This window comes from Delphinus delphis, chromosome 1, assembly GCF_949987515.2.
Source record: "Delphinus delphis chromosome 1, mDelDel1.2, whole genome shotgun sequence".
Classification (NCBI taxonomy): Eukaryota; Metazoa; Chordata; class Mammalia; order Artiodactyla; family Delphinidae; genus Delphinus; species Delphinus delphis.
The window spans coordinates 64059584-64076780 of NC_082683.1; the positions used below are offsets into that span (position 1 = coordinate 64059584).

At 37.0% G+C, this 17197-nt stretch overlaps 1 protein-coding gene across 1 annotated transcript in view; it reads left to right on the forward strand.

Annotated features, from left to right (window-relative positions):
• The window catches only part of TNNI3K (TNNI3 interacting kinase), a 306041-nt gene that overhangs the window by 35148 nt on the left and 253696 nt on the right, over positions 1-17197 (forward strand). Inside the window, exon 9 of the mRNA XM_060023829.1 lies at positions 15189-15299. Within this exon, the coding sequence (XP_059879812.1) occupies positions 15189-15299 (111 nt within the window). The remainder of the gene's footprint in view (positions 1-15188; positions 15300-17197) is intronic.

Below are 17197 nucleotides of genomic sequence, written 5' to 3' on the forward strand. Positions count from 1 at the left end.
TCTTTTTTATTACAGCACTTGTAATTATTTGTTTATTTCTATATTTCACATGTTGGACTGTGAAATTCGAATTTGGTAGTGAGTCTTTTTCTTTCTGATTCCTCAGTGTATAGGACCTGTAAAAGATCCTTGATAAATACTCTTGAGAAATTAATGAGTACCCAAACATTAGTACAAATAATACTTGATATTTATTGTTATAATAATGTACCTTAATAAATACTGTTAGCTTAAAAGCTACACTATTCATGTTCATATCTCAGTTTTAAGACTTAATAGTGTTCATCTTCAGGCAAGTTACTCTCTCCCACTGTCTCTCTGAAATGGAGCAAATAGAATTACCTATTTCATTGGGTGGTTTACAGTTTTAAAAAGGACAAATCATATGCAGTATGACATGCAGCAAAATACTAACACATAGTAAATACTTAATAAAAGCTAATTATTATTGTTGAACTTCTATTTCAATAAGCATTTAATAGAGACCTAATGTGTCAGCTATTTTACACAGAAAAATAAAAAGAAAAGGACCATGTCCTCTGTATTATTGCATACTGAAGAGATGAGAATACCTAATAATAGATATCAAAGAAATGAAGTCTATACTTAGATCAATGGACTCCAAACATTTTTTATCATATGCCGTATAAAATTAGCACCTCAAAATGTATATAATTGTTCATAAATTATAATCGTGAATAAAAATCACCAGTAAATAGCTCAAGGCAAAGTAAACTCTTTGGCAGACAGTGTTAAAATTTGTGGACATAAATTCATACTTCAAATATCATTTTTGATAATATCAAAATATTTTGACAAATCTATATTCAAAGATAATTAGACTGCCATTAATTTTACCTAGAAATTTAGCTTATACAAAGCTCAGGTAAGTAGAATGAAAAACGCAGCTCTGCCATTTTCCTTTTTTCTTCTTACATTAATAATATGTATTTGATCTATAGTTTCATCACAGGAATTTTCTGAAGATAATATGCCATTTTTTTAAGGATCAATTCAGTTAAAATAAGATATTAAAATCTATAAATCCACTGAATTTGGCTCACATAGCTATAATGAATCCTCATATACTAAATGCTAAAACTCATATATTAAATGCAGGCAACTCTCATCTTCTCTCTATTTGGAATTCCAAGTATTGATTTCTTATACTTTGAGTACTGTATGTAACACATGACAAACTGATATATGAACTGAGACCACTAGTGTAAATTTTCATGTTAAATATTGGTAAAATTTTATTATCTTTATATATAAATAAACATAAGCAGAATTTCTAGTATTTTCTTCTTGCACTTTAATGAATATTTCCTTACAAGACTCCTGTCATATTTGCATTCCACTTTGGGGCATACTTCTTTAGAAGGTATCTAAATTGTACTCCTAAAATGAAACACAAGACTTTGGGGAAAAAATTGAGATTTATATAGTTTCAAAGATTTTAAATAAGAATGTTAATGAGGCTTCCCTGGTGGCACAGTGGTTGAGAGTCCGCCTGCCGATGCAGCGGACACGGGTTTATGCCCCGGTCCGGGAAGATCCCACATGCCGCAGAGCGGCTAGACCCATGAGCCATGACCTCTGAGCCTGTGCGTCCGGAGCCTGTGCTCCACAATGGGAGAGGCCACAACAGTGAGAGGTCCGTGTACCTCACAAAAAAAAAAAGGAATGTTAATGAACAAAAGTTTATTAGATCATCTAATTTAACCTCACATATACAGACAAACCACTTGATGAAATTTCTTTGTGAATAAAAAGTAGCATTTTGATTAGTCAGATTCTTTTTAGCATTTCACAGGATAAAAGCAGATATTGAATGATCAGTTATTCCATCCTGTAGATGTCTAGCAAGATCTCATTCCAGTCATTTAGAAGAATTATTTTATATATTTATTACAAAGGGGAAGGACAAGGAAGGAGGGAAAAATTTAATTCAAGCCTATTTCTGTCTGGGTCACTAGACCTAGGTTCTTATTGCTACACAGCCATGCCTATCAGAAAACTCTGTTTTCTAGTCCTGGTGATTCATAGCCTGGAAACCACTGTATCTTTTGTCCATATATATATTTTTTTCCATAGCATATGTGTTTGATTGCAAAGTTGAGAGATTTTTTTTAAACTGTCCTAAATCCAGGACCCAAAGCACTTTTGCATACTTAACTTCCAGTTAAATTGCTACTTTTTAACACTGACTTGATCCATACTTTAAGGAACTAGGGAACATTTATACCCACAAATTAGAGCAATCTTTAAGATGGATTTCTTTTTATACTCACATTTCTTCTTAGTAACCAAATACTTTATAATCTCTTTCTAAATGAACATGTTCTCAATGAAAAGATAGTGGGATTATAACTAAAGATGTTAACATATCCTTCAGTTCTTATTTTGGACAGCACTATTTCTTGAAGAGGATTCCCTGACCCCATCCCCCAGGGCTGGATTACATACCATGTACCCTTAGCACCTTATCGCACTGTAAATAATGCTATATTTCACTTTCTGGTTACTTCTCTTCACCTTCCTCTAGATTAGGGGTCACAATCTCTCATGCTTTCAGGAATGAGGCAGTTAACATAAATAAATGAAGGTGTTAGATAATATAACAAAGTTAAATGGGAACTAATAGACTCAATGTTTTTGAGATACAAAAAGCAGTGGACACTATAGCAAGTTAGAGAATTTATGCCCTATGTGAAGGGAGCAGTCAATATTCAGGTCCAGTTAATCGTTGCCATATAGGAATGTAAGCCCAGTATTGTCCCAAATTTCAGAAAATCAGAAATTATATCAAGTTTCCTGATACTTGTTTGTTGGCCATTAATTCACAAATTTTAGTTTTAAATACATGTACACATATACAGTACAAACCATGTACATCATTTCCCATTGAGGCCTGTTTGTAACCTCTGATAGGAATTATGAGCACTGCTAAGGCAAGGACTGGATCTAAATTGCTTATTATCTTATTTGAGCACTTACAACAATTCCTCGTATATATTCATCAATATATGTGTTACATAAATAAATGAATAAAGTTATAATTCTGTGGTGACTGGGAAAAAGGAAAGTACTTCAAAGGAGGAAGAATTATGTTGACATTGAACAAAATAGTGTCCTATTTTGGTCATTAGAATTGGAAATTAGGAAATTGTCAGATATCTCTGTAAGGGATATTTTAGTGAATTTGTGGGAGTAGAAAGTATGAAAATGGATTGAAAATAAATGGTGTTAGGAAAAAGGAGGCAATGAATATTGATTGCTCCTTCAAAAGGCAATATTGGGCAGTGTCTTGATAAGTGGTGGGATCTTGGAAAGATTTCTACGATAGTGTTTTTGAATCTTTTTTTAAGGTCTTGACTCTTTGGATAAACATAAAAATTCACAGTCTGTTAAAATTTTTTTAATTAAAGAATAAAATATAAGTGAAAGCAAATTAAAGAAATTATAATATTCAATTTGCTTTTTCAAACAGCATGTATTTGCATTCTCCCAAACTTCCAGAGATTCTGATTAGCTCCTCCCTGTTAAATCATATCTATATTATTGAAAGAGAAGACAAACATACTCAAAGGCCAATTGGAAGCAGCCCACAGGAAGAAAGTGATTATGGGAAACTGGAAAAGGGTCAGCAGAGGTGATGAGAAAAAAAAAAAATAGGGCAAAAGCAAATTTGGAGATATTACCCTAGTAAGAGTACATGTACTCAAATCTAAGAGTGTGTTCCTTCTCTTTTTTCTTTCTTTTTTTCAAAATTTCAAGCAAAGTCAAGTATTTCCACCACACTGAAGTCTTTAATCATTGATATCTTTTGTGAAGATAAATTCAGGATTATTTCAACAAGAGGCATGTAGGTGTGAGCAGTTATTTTTACACTGATTAATGGATCCTTTCATTGGCAATGTCTATGACACATGAAGCAGCTTTAGTCCATTAAATTTTTATACCTGGAACTAAATATATTTCATACTGAAGCCCTGCATAGTTCTTTGTCCTAGAAGAAACCTTAATGTTCTTTGAAGACTACAAAACTGCTTATATTACTTTTATCTTTACAAATACAAACAGGCTATAACAGTTGCTATGTTGGGTTAATTAGGTTTATGAAGAAAAAACTGCTTAGGTAGGCACATTATTAACATATTTATTTATATGTCTTATTTTCACACTCAGAAACGCTGTCTTCTTTCCAAAGCAAGTTTGGTTCTGCCTTGCAGCTTGATGGGACACTTCAGGGAGCATTAATATATCAGAGTTGGATAGGATATTACAGAAAACAATTTAGTCCAATTCAGCAATACGTCCAATCCCAGAAATACTGGGAAACGTCCAGTATAGGTAAATCTATAGAAACAGAAAGTAGATTAGTCATTGCCTACAGCTGAGGAGGATTGAGATGCCGTAGCTAAAGGTACACCGTTCCTTTCAGGGTTGATGAAAATGGGGGGGCTTCCCTGGTGGCACAGTGGTTGAGAGTCCGCCTGCTGATGCAGGGGACATGGGTTCGTGCCCCGGTCTGGGAAGATCCCACATGCTGCGGAGTGGCTGGGCCCGTAAGCCATGGCCGCTGAGCCTGCGCTGAATATACTAAAAACCAGTGAATCGTACATTTTAAAGGGGGTAATTGTGTCTGTGTGTTATATCTCAATAAAGCTGTTACCAAAAAAAAAACAAAAAGGAGAGAAATTGACGTATTACATGATTTTTTATTTTTTGTAATTTTTTAACATCCTTATTGGAGTATAATTGCTTTACAATGGTGTGTTAGTTTCTGCTTTATAACAAAGTGAATCAGCTATACATATACATATATCCCCGTATCTGAAGTGGGTCTCTTGGAAACAGCATATATAAGGGTCTTGTTTTTGTATCCATTCAGCCAGTCTATGTCGTTTGGTTGGAGCATTTAATTCATTTACATTTAAGGTGGTTATCGATAAGTATGTGCATATTGCCATTTTCTAAATTGTTTTGGGTTTGTTATTGTAGGTCTTTTCCTTCTCTTGTGTTTCCTGCATAGAGAAGTTCCTTTAGCATTTGTTGTAAAGCCGGTTTGATGGTGCTGAATTCTCTTAACTTTTGCTTGTCTGTAAAGTTATTGATTTCTCTGTCAAATCTGAATGAGATTCTTGCTGGGTAGAGTAATCTTGGTTGTAGGTTTTTCCCTTTCATCACTTTAACTATGTCCCTTCTGGCTTGCAGAGTTTCTGCTGAAAGATCAGCTGTTAACCTTATGGGGATTCCCTTGTATGTTATTTGTTGTTTTTCCCTTGCTGCTTTTAATATTTTTTCTTTGTATTTACTTTTTGATAGCTTGATTAATATGTGTCTTGGCATGTTTCTCCTTGGGTTTATCCTGTATGGGACTCTCTGTGCTTCCTGGACTTGACTGACTATGTTTTTCCCATATTAGGGAAGTTTTCAACTATAATGTCTTCAAATATTTTCTCAGTCCCTTTCTTTATCTCTTCTTCTTCTGGGACCCCTATAATTCAAATGTTGGTGCATTTAATGTTGTCCCAGATGTCTCTGAGACTGTCCTCAATTCTTTTCATTCTTTTTTCTTTATTCTTCTCTGCAGTAGTTATTTCCACTATTTAATCTTCCAGGTCACTTATCTGTTCTTCTGCCTCAGTTATTCTGCTACTGATTCCTTCTAGAGAATTTTTAATTTCATTTATTGTACTGTTAATCATTGTTTGTTTGCTCTTTAGTTCTTCTAAGTCCTTGTTAAATGTTTCTTGTATTTTCTCCATTCTATTTCCAAGATTTTGGATCATCTTTACTGTCATTACTCTAAATTCTTTTTCAGGTAGATTGCCTATTTCCTCTTCATTTGTTTTGTCTAGTGGGTTTTTGCCTTGCTCCTTCATCTGCTGTGTGTTTCTGTGTCTTCTCATTTTGCTAAACTTACTGTGTTTGGGGTCTCCTTTTCACACGCTGCAGGTTTGTAGTTCCCATTGTTTTTGGTGTCTGCCCCCAGTCACTAAGGATGGTTCAGTGGGTTGTGTAGGCTTCCTGGTGGAGGGGACTGGTGCCTGTGTTCTGGTGCATGAGGCTGGATCTTGTCTTTCTGGTGGGCAGGACTGCGTCCGGTGGTATGTTTTGGGGTGTCTGTTACCTTATTATGATTTTAAGCAGCCTCTCTGCTAAGGGGTGTGGTGGTGTTCCTGTGTTGCTAGTTGTTTGGTGTAGGGGGTCTAGCACTGTAGCTTGCTGGTCATTGAGTGGAGCTGGGTCTTAGCGTTGAGATGGAGATCACTGGGAGAACTTTCGCTGTCTGATATTATGTGGACCCGGGAGGTCTCTGGTGGATGAATGTCCTGAACTTGGCTCTCCCACCTCAGAGGCACAGGTCTCACACCCGGCCGGAGCACCAGGACCCTATCAGCCGCACGGCTTAGAAGAAAAGGGATAATAAAAGAAAGAAAGAAAAAATAAATAAAATAAAATAAAGTTATTAAAATAAAAAATTAAAATATTTTAAAAATAAAAGAAATTTGAAAAGTAATAAAAAGAAAGACAAAAGAGAGCAACCAACCAAAAAACAAATCCACCAATGATAACAAGTGCTCAAAAACTATACTTAAAAAAAAAAAAAAAAACAACCAAAAACACAGACAGAACCCTAGGACAAATGGTAAAAGCAAAGCTATACAGACAAAATCACACAAAGTCCATCGCTTCAATTTTGGGATGATTCGTTGTCTGTTCAGGTATTCCACAGATGCAGGGTACATCATGTTAATTGTGGGATTTAATCCGCTGCTCCTGAGGCTGCTGGGAGAGATTTCCCTTTCTCTTCTTTGTTCGCACAGCTCTTGGGGTTCAGCTTTGGATTTGGCCCCACCTCTGCATGTAGGTTGCCTGAGGGCATCTGTTCTTCGCTCAGACAGGACGGGGTTAAAGGAGCAGCTGATTCGGGGGCTCTGTCTCACTCAGGCCAGGGGGAGGGAGGGGTACGGAATGTGGGGCGAGCCTGCGGCAGCAGAGGCCAACCTGACATTGCAACAGCCTGAGGCGCGCCGAGCGTTCTCCCGGGAAAGTTGTCCCTGGATCACGGGACCCTGGCAGTGGCGGGCTGCACAGGCTCCCGGGAGGGCAGGTGTGGATAGTGACCTGTGCTCGCACACAGGCTTCTTGGTGGCAGCAGCAGCAGCCTTAGCATCTCAGGCCCGTCTCTGGGGTCTGCGTTGATAGCCAATGCTCCATCCGTCTCTGGAGCTTGGTTATGTGGTGCTATGAATCCCCTCTCCTCGTACACCCCAAAACAAAGAGGCAAGAAAAAAATCTATTGCTTATTTGGCAGTTCCAGACTTTCTCCTGGGCACACTCCGGCTAGCTGTGATGCACGAGCCCCCTGCAGGCTGTGTTCACGCAGCCAACCCCAGCCCTCTCCCTGCGATCCGACTAAAGCCCTAGCCTCAGCTCCCGGCCCCTAGCCACCCCGGCAGGTGTGCAGACAAGCCTCTCGGGCTGGTGAGTGCTGGTTGGCACCGATCCTCTGTGTGGGAATCTCTCCACTTTGCCCTCAGCACCCCTGTTGCTGCGCTGTCCTCCATGGCTCCGAAGGTTTACCCCCGCCACCCACAGTCTCCGCCCGCAAAGGGGTTTCCTAGTGTGTGGAAACCTTTCCTTCTTCACGGCTCCCTCCCACTGGTGCAGGTCCCATCCCTATTCTTTTGTTTCTGTTTTTTCTTTTTTCTTTTTCCCTACCCAGGTACGTGGGGAGTTTCTTGCCTTTTGGGAGGCCTGAGGTCTTCTGCCAGTGTTCAGTAGGTGTTCTGCAGGAGTTGTTCTACATGTAGATGTATTTCTGATGTATTTGTGGGGAGGAAGGTGATCACGTCTTACTCCACCATCTTGAAGGTCCCCCGCATTGCATGATTAAACATCTTAGAGTCAGAGTGGACTGAGACATAAGGTGAATATTCTCATTGAATTAGGTCAGTCTTGGGGACAATACATTTAATATAAATGTATAAATTTGTAAGGATATGGGGTTTACTAACATTTCCACATGCTTTATTCCATTTTGTCCTCATTGCAGTTACATAAGATGGATTAGATCCAGCAGGTATTAGATCCCTTTTCTGTGAAGAGCACATGGTCAGGGCTTGCACATGAAAGGCAAACATTTTGGAGTAGAAGGGTGGTTGGGGGTGGAAGGTAACATATCATTCAGAAAAGCATAGGATTCAGTCAGAAGACCTAAGTTCAAATTCCAGGTCAGTTTTGATTTAAATGCACATTAAAAGAAAACATTTTATCATATGGTATGCCTGTTTAGTTCTTGAATAGCAAACTCTGAAAGGGATTTAGGAGTGCAAGAGATTTATGTGGAAGTGACACCTGTGAAAGGAAAAGGAAGGAAGGAAGAAATGTTGGTCAGCAGGAGCTGTCAGACCACAGGGCAGACTTGCTAAAATCTCTGCCAGCCCAGTGGGAGCTCCAGAGCACACATTGCCGTTTAGAGGGGTGTCACATTGAGTGGAAATGGCTAGGTCTTTTTACCACCACCTTTCTCAGTCACTGACTGGGGGCCACCATGAAAAAATCGTAATCTCAGCTCTAATGCTGCAGTGAATCCTGAATGAGCTAGCTGAGGGAAGCTGCCAGCTAACCACCCTCCTGGCACACTTTCTTGAAGGGAGATCTGAGTGGTGCATCTCTACATCTTCCAAACATGGGGAGATTCTCATGATTTTATAGTAAATGAAAAAGGGAGATTACCTACCTCTATGTGTAGTATGAACTCAATTGTGTACATAGTAATTGATGATAAAAATTGTTTCAAACATTGTGATAAATGCTTACATGATTTGATTTAATCCTCACAACTCTATGAGATTTATACTATTATGAACTTCATTTTACAGAAAATAAAAAGAACCCACAGCTCAAGAGGTTAAGAAATGACTTCCAAATGTAGGAAGTGGCCATCAGTATGCAAATACAGGTTTGCTTTGCTGTGCTAATCTGTGCTCTATGTAGTTTTATGAAGGTACATACCTAGGAAAAAGAATGAAAGAAAATAAACACACACATAAATGATAATAGTGATTAATGGTAGGACTGCAGGTTATTAAATTTTTATTTATTCCTTTATTTTCTATATTTTCTTCTATGAGATATTTTGATTATCTGTTGAGGCAAAACCAACTACCCCAAACTTAGTCCTATAATACAACAATCATTTTATTATTCTCATGGATTCTCATTTCAGAAATTCAGACAAGACATAGTGGGGATGGCTTGATTCTGCTCTACTGTATTTAGGGCCTTAGCTGAGAAGACATGAATGACTGGGAGTTACTCCATCAGCTGGGGAATTAGAATCCTCTGGAGGCTTCACATGTCTGGTGCCTGGGCTGGGGTGACTATAAGGCTGGTCTTAGATGGGTCATTTGATTGGAGAATCTTTATGTGCTATGTACCTTTTCCATATGGCCTAAGCTTCCTTACAGCATGGTTTCCTCAAGTTAGTCAAACTTCTTACATGGTAGCTCGGAGCTTCAAGAGCAAGTTTTCCAGAAAACAAGGAGGAAGCTATGTGACTTTCTATGGCCTAGCCTTGGAAGAAACATAGCTCACTTCTGCCATAGTCTTTTTTTATTTTTTAATAGATTTATTATATTTATTTATTTATTGGCTGTGTTGGGTCTTTGCTGCTGCACGCAGGCTTTCTCTCGTTGCAGTGAGTGGGGGCTACTCTTCATTGCAGTGCGTGGGCTTCTCATTGCGGTGGCTTCTCTTGTTGCGGAGCACGGGCTGTAGGCGCACAGGCTCAGTAGTTGTGACTCACGGGCTCTAGAGCGCAGGCTCAGTAGTTGTGGTTCATGGGCTTAGTTGCTCCGCGGCATGTGGGATCTTCCCAGACCAGGGCTTAAACCCATGTCCCCTGCATTGGCAGGTGGATTCTTAACCACTGTGCCACCAGGGAAGCCCTGCCATACTCTTTTGGTCACAATCCACCCAGGTGCAAGGAGATGGGTCATAGATTTCACATCTAAATCATAAGATTGTAAATGAATGCTTGCTATATTTTAAAACTTCCAGAGGGCATATTTCCATAAACAGAAGAAAGTAAAATTTAGACATTAAATAGTCCCAGTTTAATTTTTATTCTGGAATAGAATTGGCAAAAACATACGTGTGTGTGTGTGTGTGTGTGTGTGTGTGTGTGTTTAATTTATGTAATTTGGTAGTAGAGAATCTGAGCTCTCTGACACTAATAGCTACTTTTCCTGGATTTATCTATAGTAACAATTACAGAGTTAACAAGAAGCAAGAGAGTAGATTCTGTATTAGAGTTTTATGCGTAGGACAAAGTTGGAGTCGATACCAGTACAAAAAATTTTCATCCATTTACATAAATCTTCAGAGGTCTATTGTACCCCCAATTCTATTTTTCAAGGAGATAGTTGGACTGATTTTTTTGTCCAAGCTTCACCTTTCCACATAAGGATTTTCCTTTGTTTAAAAATAATAAGTATTGTACATGTGAATGCATTACAGAGGCTTATTTACCCCCACAGTTTAGAATGCTTCTGTGTGGCCCACTGAATAATAATAATGTAAATTTGGCTAGAGAGGGAAAAACCTAAGGGAAAACCTGTCAGTTCCCCAGAATAATATTCCTAATGCAAGTCTTAAGAGTCTTTCTTTTAAAAAACTTGCCCTCAGATACTTTAGTATATTGCAGAGTACAAGTAATAAGCGAGATCAGCTTTATAATATTTAAAATTTGCCTGATGTTTTTATTTTCTATCAATTTCCTTTCCAGGAGATGTGCACCAGATTGCTGAATTTTAAAATTATTCCATCAGGAAACAATATTTCTGTAGAGTAGGGGAGAAATATTTGAGACTTGTCAGTTAAATACAACAAAATACAATAAAATGGTATCCTCTCAACTGTTTCCTTGAGCTTGGCACCAAAGAAAGACCAGTGAAAGCACTATGGAAAGTAGAAAGTGAAGTATGGACTTTGGAATCATACAGACCTGAGTTTGTATCTAGCTCCAGCACTTACAAACTACTTAAGGCTCTGCAAGTACTTTAAATTCTTGAAACTGACTGTCATCAACTATAAAATAGGGTTTGTAATATTTTTCTCATAGGTAAATTGTGAAGTTGGAAAGAGATGATTTTACTTGGTACTTAACCCATAGTAAATAATTTATAAGTAGCAGTGATTGTTTTGTTACATTTTAGCATAGCTTGGTAAAATTAGAGTTCTATTTTTATAGTACTTAATAAATATTAAGATATATTTAGATCAATCAGAGGTCAGCTTGAGAAATCCAACAAAGATAGGAAAGGGTAATTTATTACTTTTAACTTTTGTCCACACTATTTGCCTATTCTGAAGGAATCACAACACGCTTTCTCTTAAAATCCACAAATTCCAGCTAAATAAAATACAAAGACAGTTGAGGAAAAGATGAACGTGTGTTTACAAGAATCTGCCTGATAGATAAATATTTCATATGCTCCATGATTTTCATATAATTTATTTTAATTTAGCCTAATATGGTACTTGTCATAAGGTAGATGTTCATTAATAAATATTAGTTGAATTAAAGAATATCCATCTTTTTAATGATTTGTATGAGTTCTTCATATATTAAATATACAAACCACTTGTCAGTTTTATATGTTGTGTATATTTCTCCAATTTGTCATTTATCTTATAATATTGTGTTTTTCTAATACTTTTATTTGCTCATACTTCCCTCTATTAAAAAAATGATTTTATGCTTAAAAATACCATCTTCACCTCCCTGCATTTAAATGCCTGTCCATCGGCAAGGAAAAATGTTTTAAGGTGATGGCTTTCCCGTTTATCTAGACTATTCATGTCTTTAGCCCTCCCCATTCAAAATTAAAGGTTATTGGTGAGGTGGGAGTGAATTTCTGTGAATTGTTTTTTTTTTTTTGGAGGAGGCAGAACTAGTAGACGTTTCTTAATTTCCAGTACTGGTTCAGAGCTTTTTTATGTTTTATTCTTTTGATTATTTCCATGAGTAACTAGTGAAGCAGAAGTGAAGTGTGGGGAGGAAGTAAAACGAAAGGAGAAAGAGGAGCTAGACGATGGAGTCAAGTCTATATCTTTTTTGGAACCTATACTGAGTCTGAGACGTCCATGTCTAATGGTAATGAATTTACTTAGTATTGTTTTGCCAGGTACCATTTAAGTGCTTCAGTGTATATGCATTATCAAATCAATTGTGGATATACAGTTTATATATGCATCAAATCAGGTGGATACAGTTGTTGTCCCCTTTTTTTATAACCAAGGAAATTAGTGTAAATGTATTATGTAACTTGCCTTAGATTACATAGTCATTAGCAGAGCTGGTATTCTAACTAGGGACGCTAATTCTAGTACCCACAATCTTAACCCTGCATCGTAAGTATACCAAATTTAACATGTGAAAAACAAAACATTTTATTTCTGCCTCAGAAACTACCTTTTCCTGTTCTTCCCTATCTCTGTGTCATGTCATTCTACTGCTATTTATTGCTCTTGGAAAAAATTTGAATACCCAATACAGTGGCCTGCAAAGTCCTACAAGATCAGATATCTTTGACCTTATCTTGCACAATACTTTTTCCTTCTTTTATTTCTTAACCTTATACTCAACACTGGCCTTAAACACACTAAGCTTACTTCCATCTTAGGACTGTTGCACTAGCTATTCCCTGTCATTTAATGGCCATCCTCGAAATTGTGACTTAGATTTCCCCTTTTTGGAATTTACCATTTATCTCAAAGTTTACCTCCTCAGTGAAGCTTTCCCTGACTACTCAATTTAAAGTAGTCATTTTATCATTTGCCTCTTTCCTCTTATAGCCATTGGTACTTTATGACACTGTATATAATATTTTTTTATTTGTTTATTTTCTCTGTCTCCTCTCACATATATACACAGTAAAAATATAAGCTCCATGAAAGCAGGGATTTAACTATCTCTCTCACCTCAGTGTTCCCACTGCTCAAACATTGTTTCAACACATATGTTGTGAGCATATTTATATATTCAAGAAGTTTTTGTTGAGTGTATGAAAGGTTTATTGAAAAAGAGAATGATGTGGTCAAAACTGTGTGTAAGAAAATTTATCTGCTAATAGTGTAGATGATGGACTGCAATGAAAAAAGGCTTAGTCAAGGAGACCATTCAGGAGGCTATGTAGGGTGATGTTGGAAATAAGGAGAAGAAATGTGAGAGGTACTAGTGAGTCAAAACCAGCAGAATTCTGAAACTGATTGAGTTGAAGTGACTCAAGGTCAGTTGGAATAAGAAAGTGCCATTAATGTGAATAAGAAATGCTAGGAGATGATAGGTCACACTTGGGAAATTATGAATGGTATTCACAAGAGCGCTTTTGAATTTTTAATTTGAGATGCCATTGGTAGGCAGGATATATGGAATTTAGACTTAACAGAGAAGTCAGGACCAAAAATGAAGTTATCAGATTGTATAAGAATTACCAGAGGTGGCAATTAGAATGAGAAAATAGCTTAGGGCTAAGTTCCTAAATCAGTCAATTTTTGGAGACAGAAAGGATATAGATAAAATTAGCTTACCTCAGTGGAAAAAATGCTGGGTTTTTTTTGTCTGTTTGTTTGGTTTTTTTAGAATGGAGAAAACGTTAAGTCTGTAAACTGAGTAGAGGGAGGCAATGGAAGAGTAAAGGAAGATGAAATCTTTAACTTTCTTGCTAGAGCAGGTATAGAGTGGAAGATTTGGAAACTATAACATTAATTTTTTTATATGAAGTTCTTTGCTAAAGTTTTTCAATTTTTATAACTTCTCAACCTTCACTTATGTGTGACAGCATTAAGAAATCAAACTTCATTTTTTAATGGAAGGATTTTCTTTTTTTTTTTTTTTTTTGCGGTACGCGGGCCTCTCACTGTTGTGGCCTCTCCCGTTGCGGAGCACAGGCTCCGGACGCGCAGGCTTAGTGGCCATGGCTTACGGGCCCAGCCGCTCCGCGGCATGTGGGATCTTCCCAGACCAGGGCACGAACCCGTGTCCCCTGCATCGGCAGGCGGACTCTCAACCACTGCGCCACCAGGGAAGCCCTGGAAGGATTTTCTTAACTGACAGTATTTGAAATTTTATGTATATGCATAAATGCAATGCCTATCCCATGAAGACTTGATTTTCTTGCCACTGGGTGTGTTTGAGATATTGATGGGCCAAGTATTATAGAAGTTGTGGTTTGAATTCTCACTTTGAGGGAGAGAGTTAAACATGAAGAGCTTTCTTTGCATTCCCTTCCAGATCTGGAGTTTTGTGAATATGTGGCCCTCCACATTACTCTTTTGAGTGTTCTGACTTATAAAATGAGGTTTATAGTAGTAGTTATTTTTCATAGGATTGCTTAGAGAAATATTTAATTCATTTTTTATCAACAACTATTTTTGAAGTCTCCATGTGCCAGGTTTAAATAAGTTAATGGGTATGAAAGTTTAATTACATAATAAAAATTCAATGAATGTTAATTTCTATTAATATTATTAAAAAGCACCATGTCTCTCCAAAGATAGAAATACAGTGCAAATAATAGTATGAAGAAAGGAAGGATTATTTTGGTCATTGCATAAAGTATTCTAATTTAAATGCTCAAGCAATGTTTCAAACATTTTCACTGAGCGAAAACATTTTAATGAGTCAAGTTAAGAAAGACACTACTGATTAATTACATATAGAGCCCATGACACTATGTCGTTAATTATGTATAGGACCCATGACACATATGTGTTAGAGAAAAATCAAGTACTGAACTACCATGAAGTGGCCCACTGCAGCCAGTTCAATAGTGCAGTTTCTGGAGAAAGCACATTTATTGGAGTGACCTACATGTACGTTTGAGTTGAGTTTGCAAGAGCCTCACCATAGGTAAATGTCCTTTCTGTCTTTCATGGTCAAGTGGTAGAAGATTGATTATAATTGAACAGCCTGTCATCTGTTCCTACATTTCAACCATCTGAGAGCTGCTCTTTGCTTTCTCATGTGCTCTTGTGCCAGAAATCACACTTAAGTTTTCTTTGAGCGCCTAAATTGGCTGACAGTCAGGGAATCAATATATCCTGTTGCACAGTGTTCAAAACTGCTATTGAGAGAAAAGTAACACTAAAGATGTGTTTCCTTGCAGGATAGTGCAGAATTGATCACTTCTCTGCTTCACAGTGGAGCTGACATACAGCAGGTTGGGTATGGCGGCCTCACTGCCCTGCATATTGCTACAATTGCTGGTCACCTGGAGGTAAGTCATATCTTGGCCACCTGTGAAAACAAACCTACCTCTTTGGATTCTTGTTTTCAAATGGTGGCTTTTGAGATTCTAGGGGTTGGTTTAATTTTAACTAATGAACACACACACATTTCTTTTGGGGTTCAAATTAAGCTATATAAATATTCTTTTGATAGTAAATTCAGTCTATTTTGTAACAGTGTAATCAAACATCAATTAATATAAAGATGGCTGGATATACAGAGGCTATATAGCAGTGATTAAAAGCATAGGTATTGGAGTCAGGCAACTGTTTCCACCACTTGCTATATTTACCTCAAGCAAGTTACTGTACCTTCAGACACCTCTGTTTTCCTCATTTATAAAATAGAAATAGTGATAAGCCTATTGTAATGATTAAATTAGATAATCGGTATAAAGCACTTTGCAGATTGCTTCATTCATGGTAAGGACTCAATGAAAAATTATTCATTAATTCATTCACGTGTGCATTATTTGATTTATTAAGCATCTGTTGTGTGCCAGATACTGTTCTAGTTACTGAGGTGAGAGTAGCAATTAAAACAGGCAATTGTTTGAAATTTAGTTGTAGTGTTGTCTATCCCTCTAGGTGTACACAAAACACCGAGCTGATCTCCCTGTGCTAGGCGGCTCCTTCCCACTAGCTATCTATAAGGAAACAATAAGGAAAAAACAAACAATAAGGAAAAAATATTATATAATGTTAGTAGTGAGTACAAGAAAAATAATAAAATGAGGTAAAATGAAAGCAGAGTGAAGAAGTGGGCACCATTTTAAATAAGCTATATAGTGAAGCTATCATTAATATATATAGTAGTATCTGCAAAGGCCCTGGGGCAGAAAATAGCTAAGTGTATTGGAGGGGCATGAGTGAGCCAAAGTCACTAGTGTATATGGGCTGGAGGCAGAGTGATGGAGACAAAGTCAGGTGATGGTTACAAACAAGATTGCAGTGTTTTAAAGGCCAGAGGAGGGACTCTGGCTCTTATCTTAAACTTAATTGTTGAGATATTAATTTCATGTATGCAGAGCACTTTAATTTACATTGTTTATTTAATTTACTGAACATATCCTCATGAAATAGTTTTTATTGTCACTGCCATTTAGTAGTTATAAAACAAAGGCTCTGTACAGTAATTGTTTTTACAGATTACAAAGCCATTGAGAAAAAAAAGCCATGTCTGGAATCTTGGTCATTTTACTCAAACTTCCATGATTTTCACACTCTATTAATTGTGGTAATCACATGTAAGCTCAACAGTGTAATAAATAAGCAGTCTTATGTCTTCATTATTAAGTAGTTATCTATTTCTCCCTTTTAGTCATGTTGCAAGTTAAAGTGTACTTTCCTCACTTACACACACATGCACAATTGTGAACAAATAGAGCTGCATATAAAATCATAAATAAAACCTGTAAAATAGGTGTGAGTCATCCCTCTTAACAGTGTAAAGTTGAAGGGCTCTTCATTCAATAAATATTAATATATCTCAATGGGAGTGAAATAGTTTCCTTCATGTTGACATTTCCACTCCTTACTATATTTCCCTGAAAATAAATTATCTTATTTCCCAGAAAATAAATCTTTCTTATGAAATTTATTATAAATATAAATGAATTTGTATTACTTATTAGGAGAGGGAAAATCCCATTAGAATCACTTAAATGTAAATGGTTTCCAAAAAAGAAACCGAGGTTAGTGATAAAGGGAAGGTAATTATATGAAGTCTGGGTAGAAGAATTAATGAGGTAGACATTAAGTCCCAGTGACTAACACATTCAACCTCTTAATGCCAGGAAAATGACAGAAGTTTGGTTTCTTTTTTAACATCTTTTTGGAGTATAATTGCTTTACAATGGTGTGTTAGTTTCTGCTGTATAACAAAGTG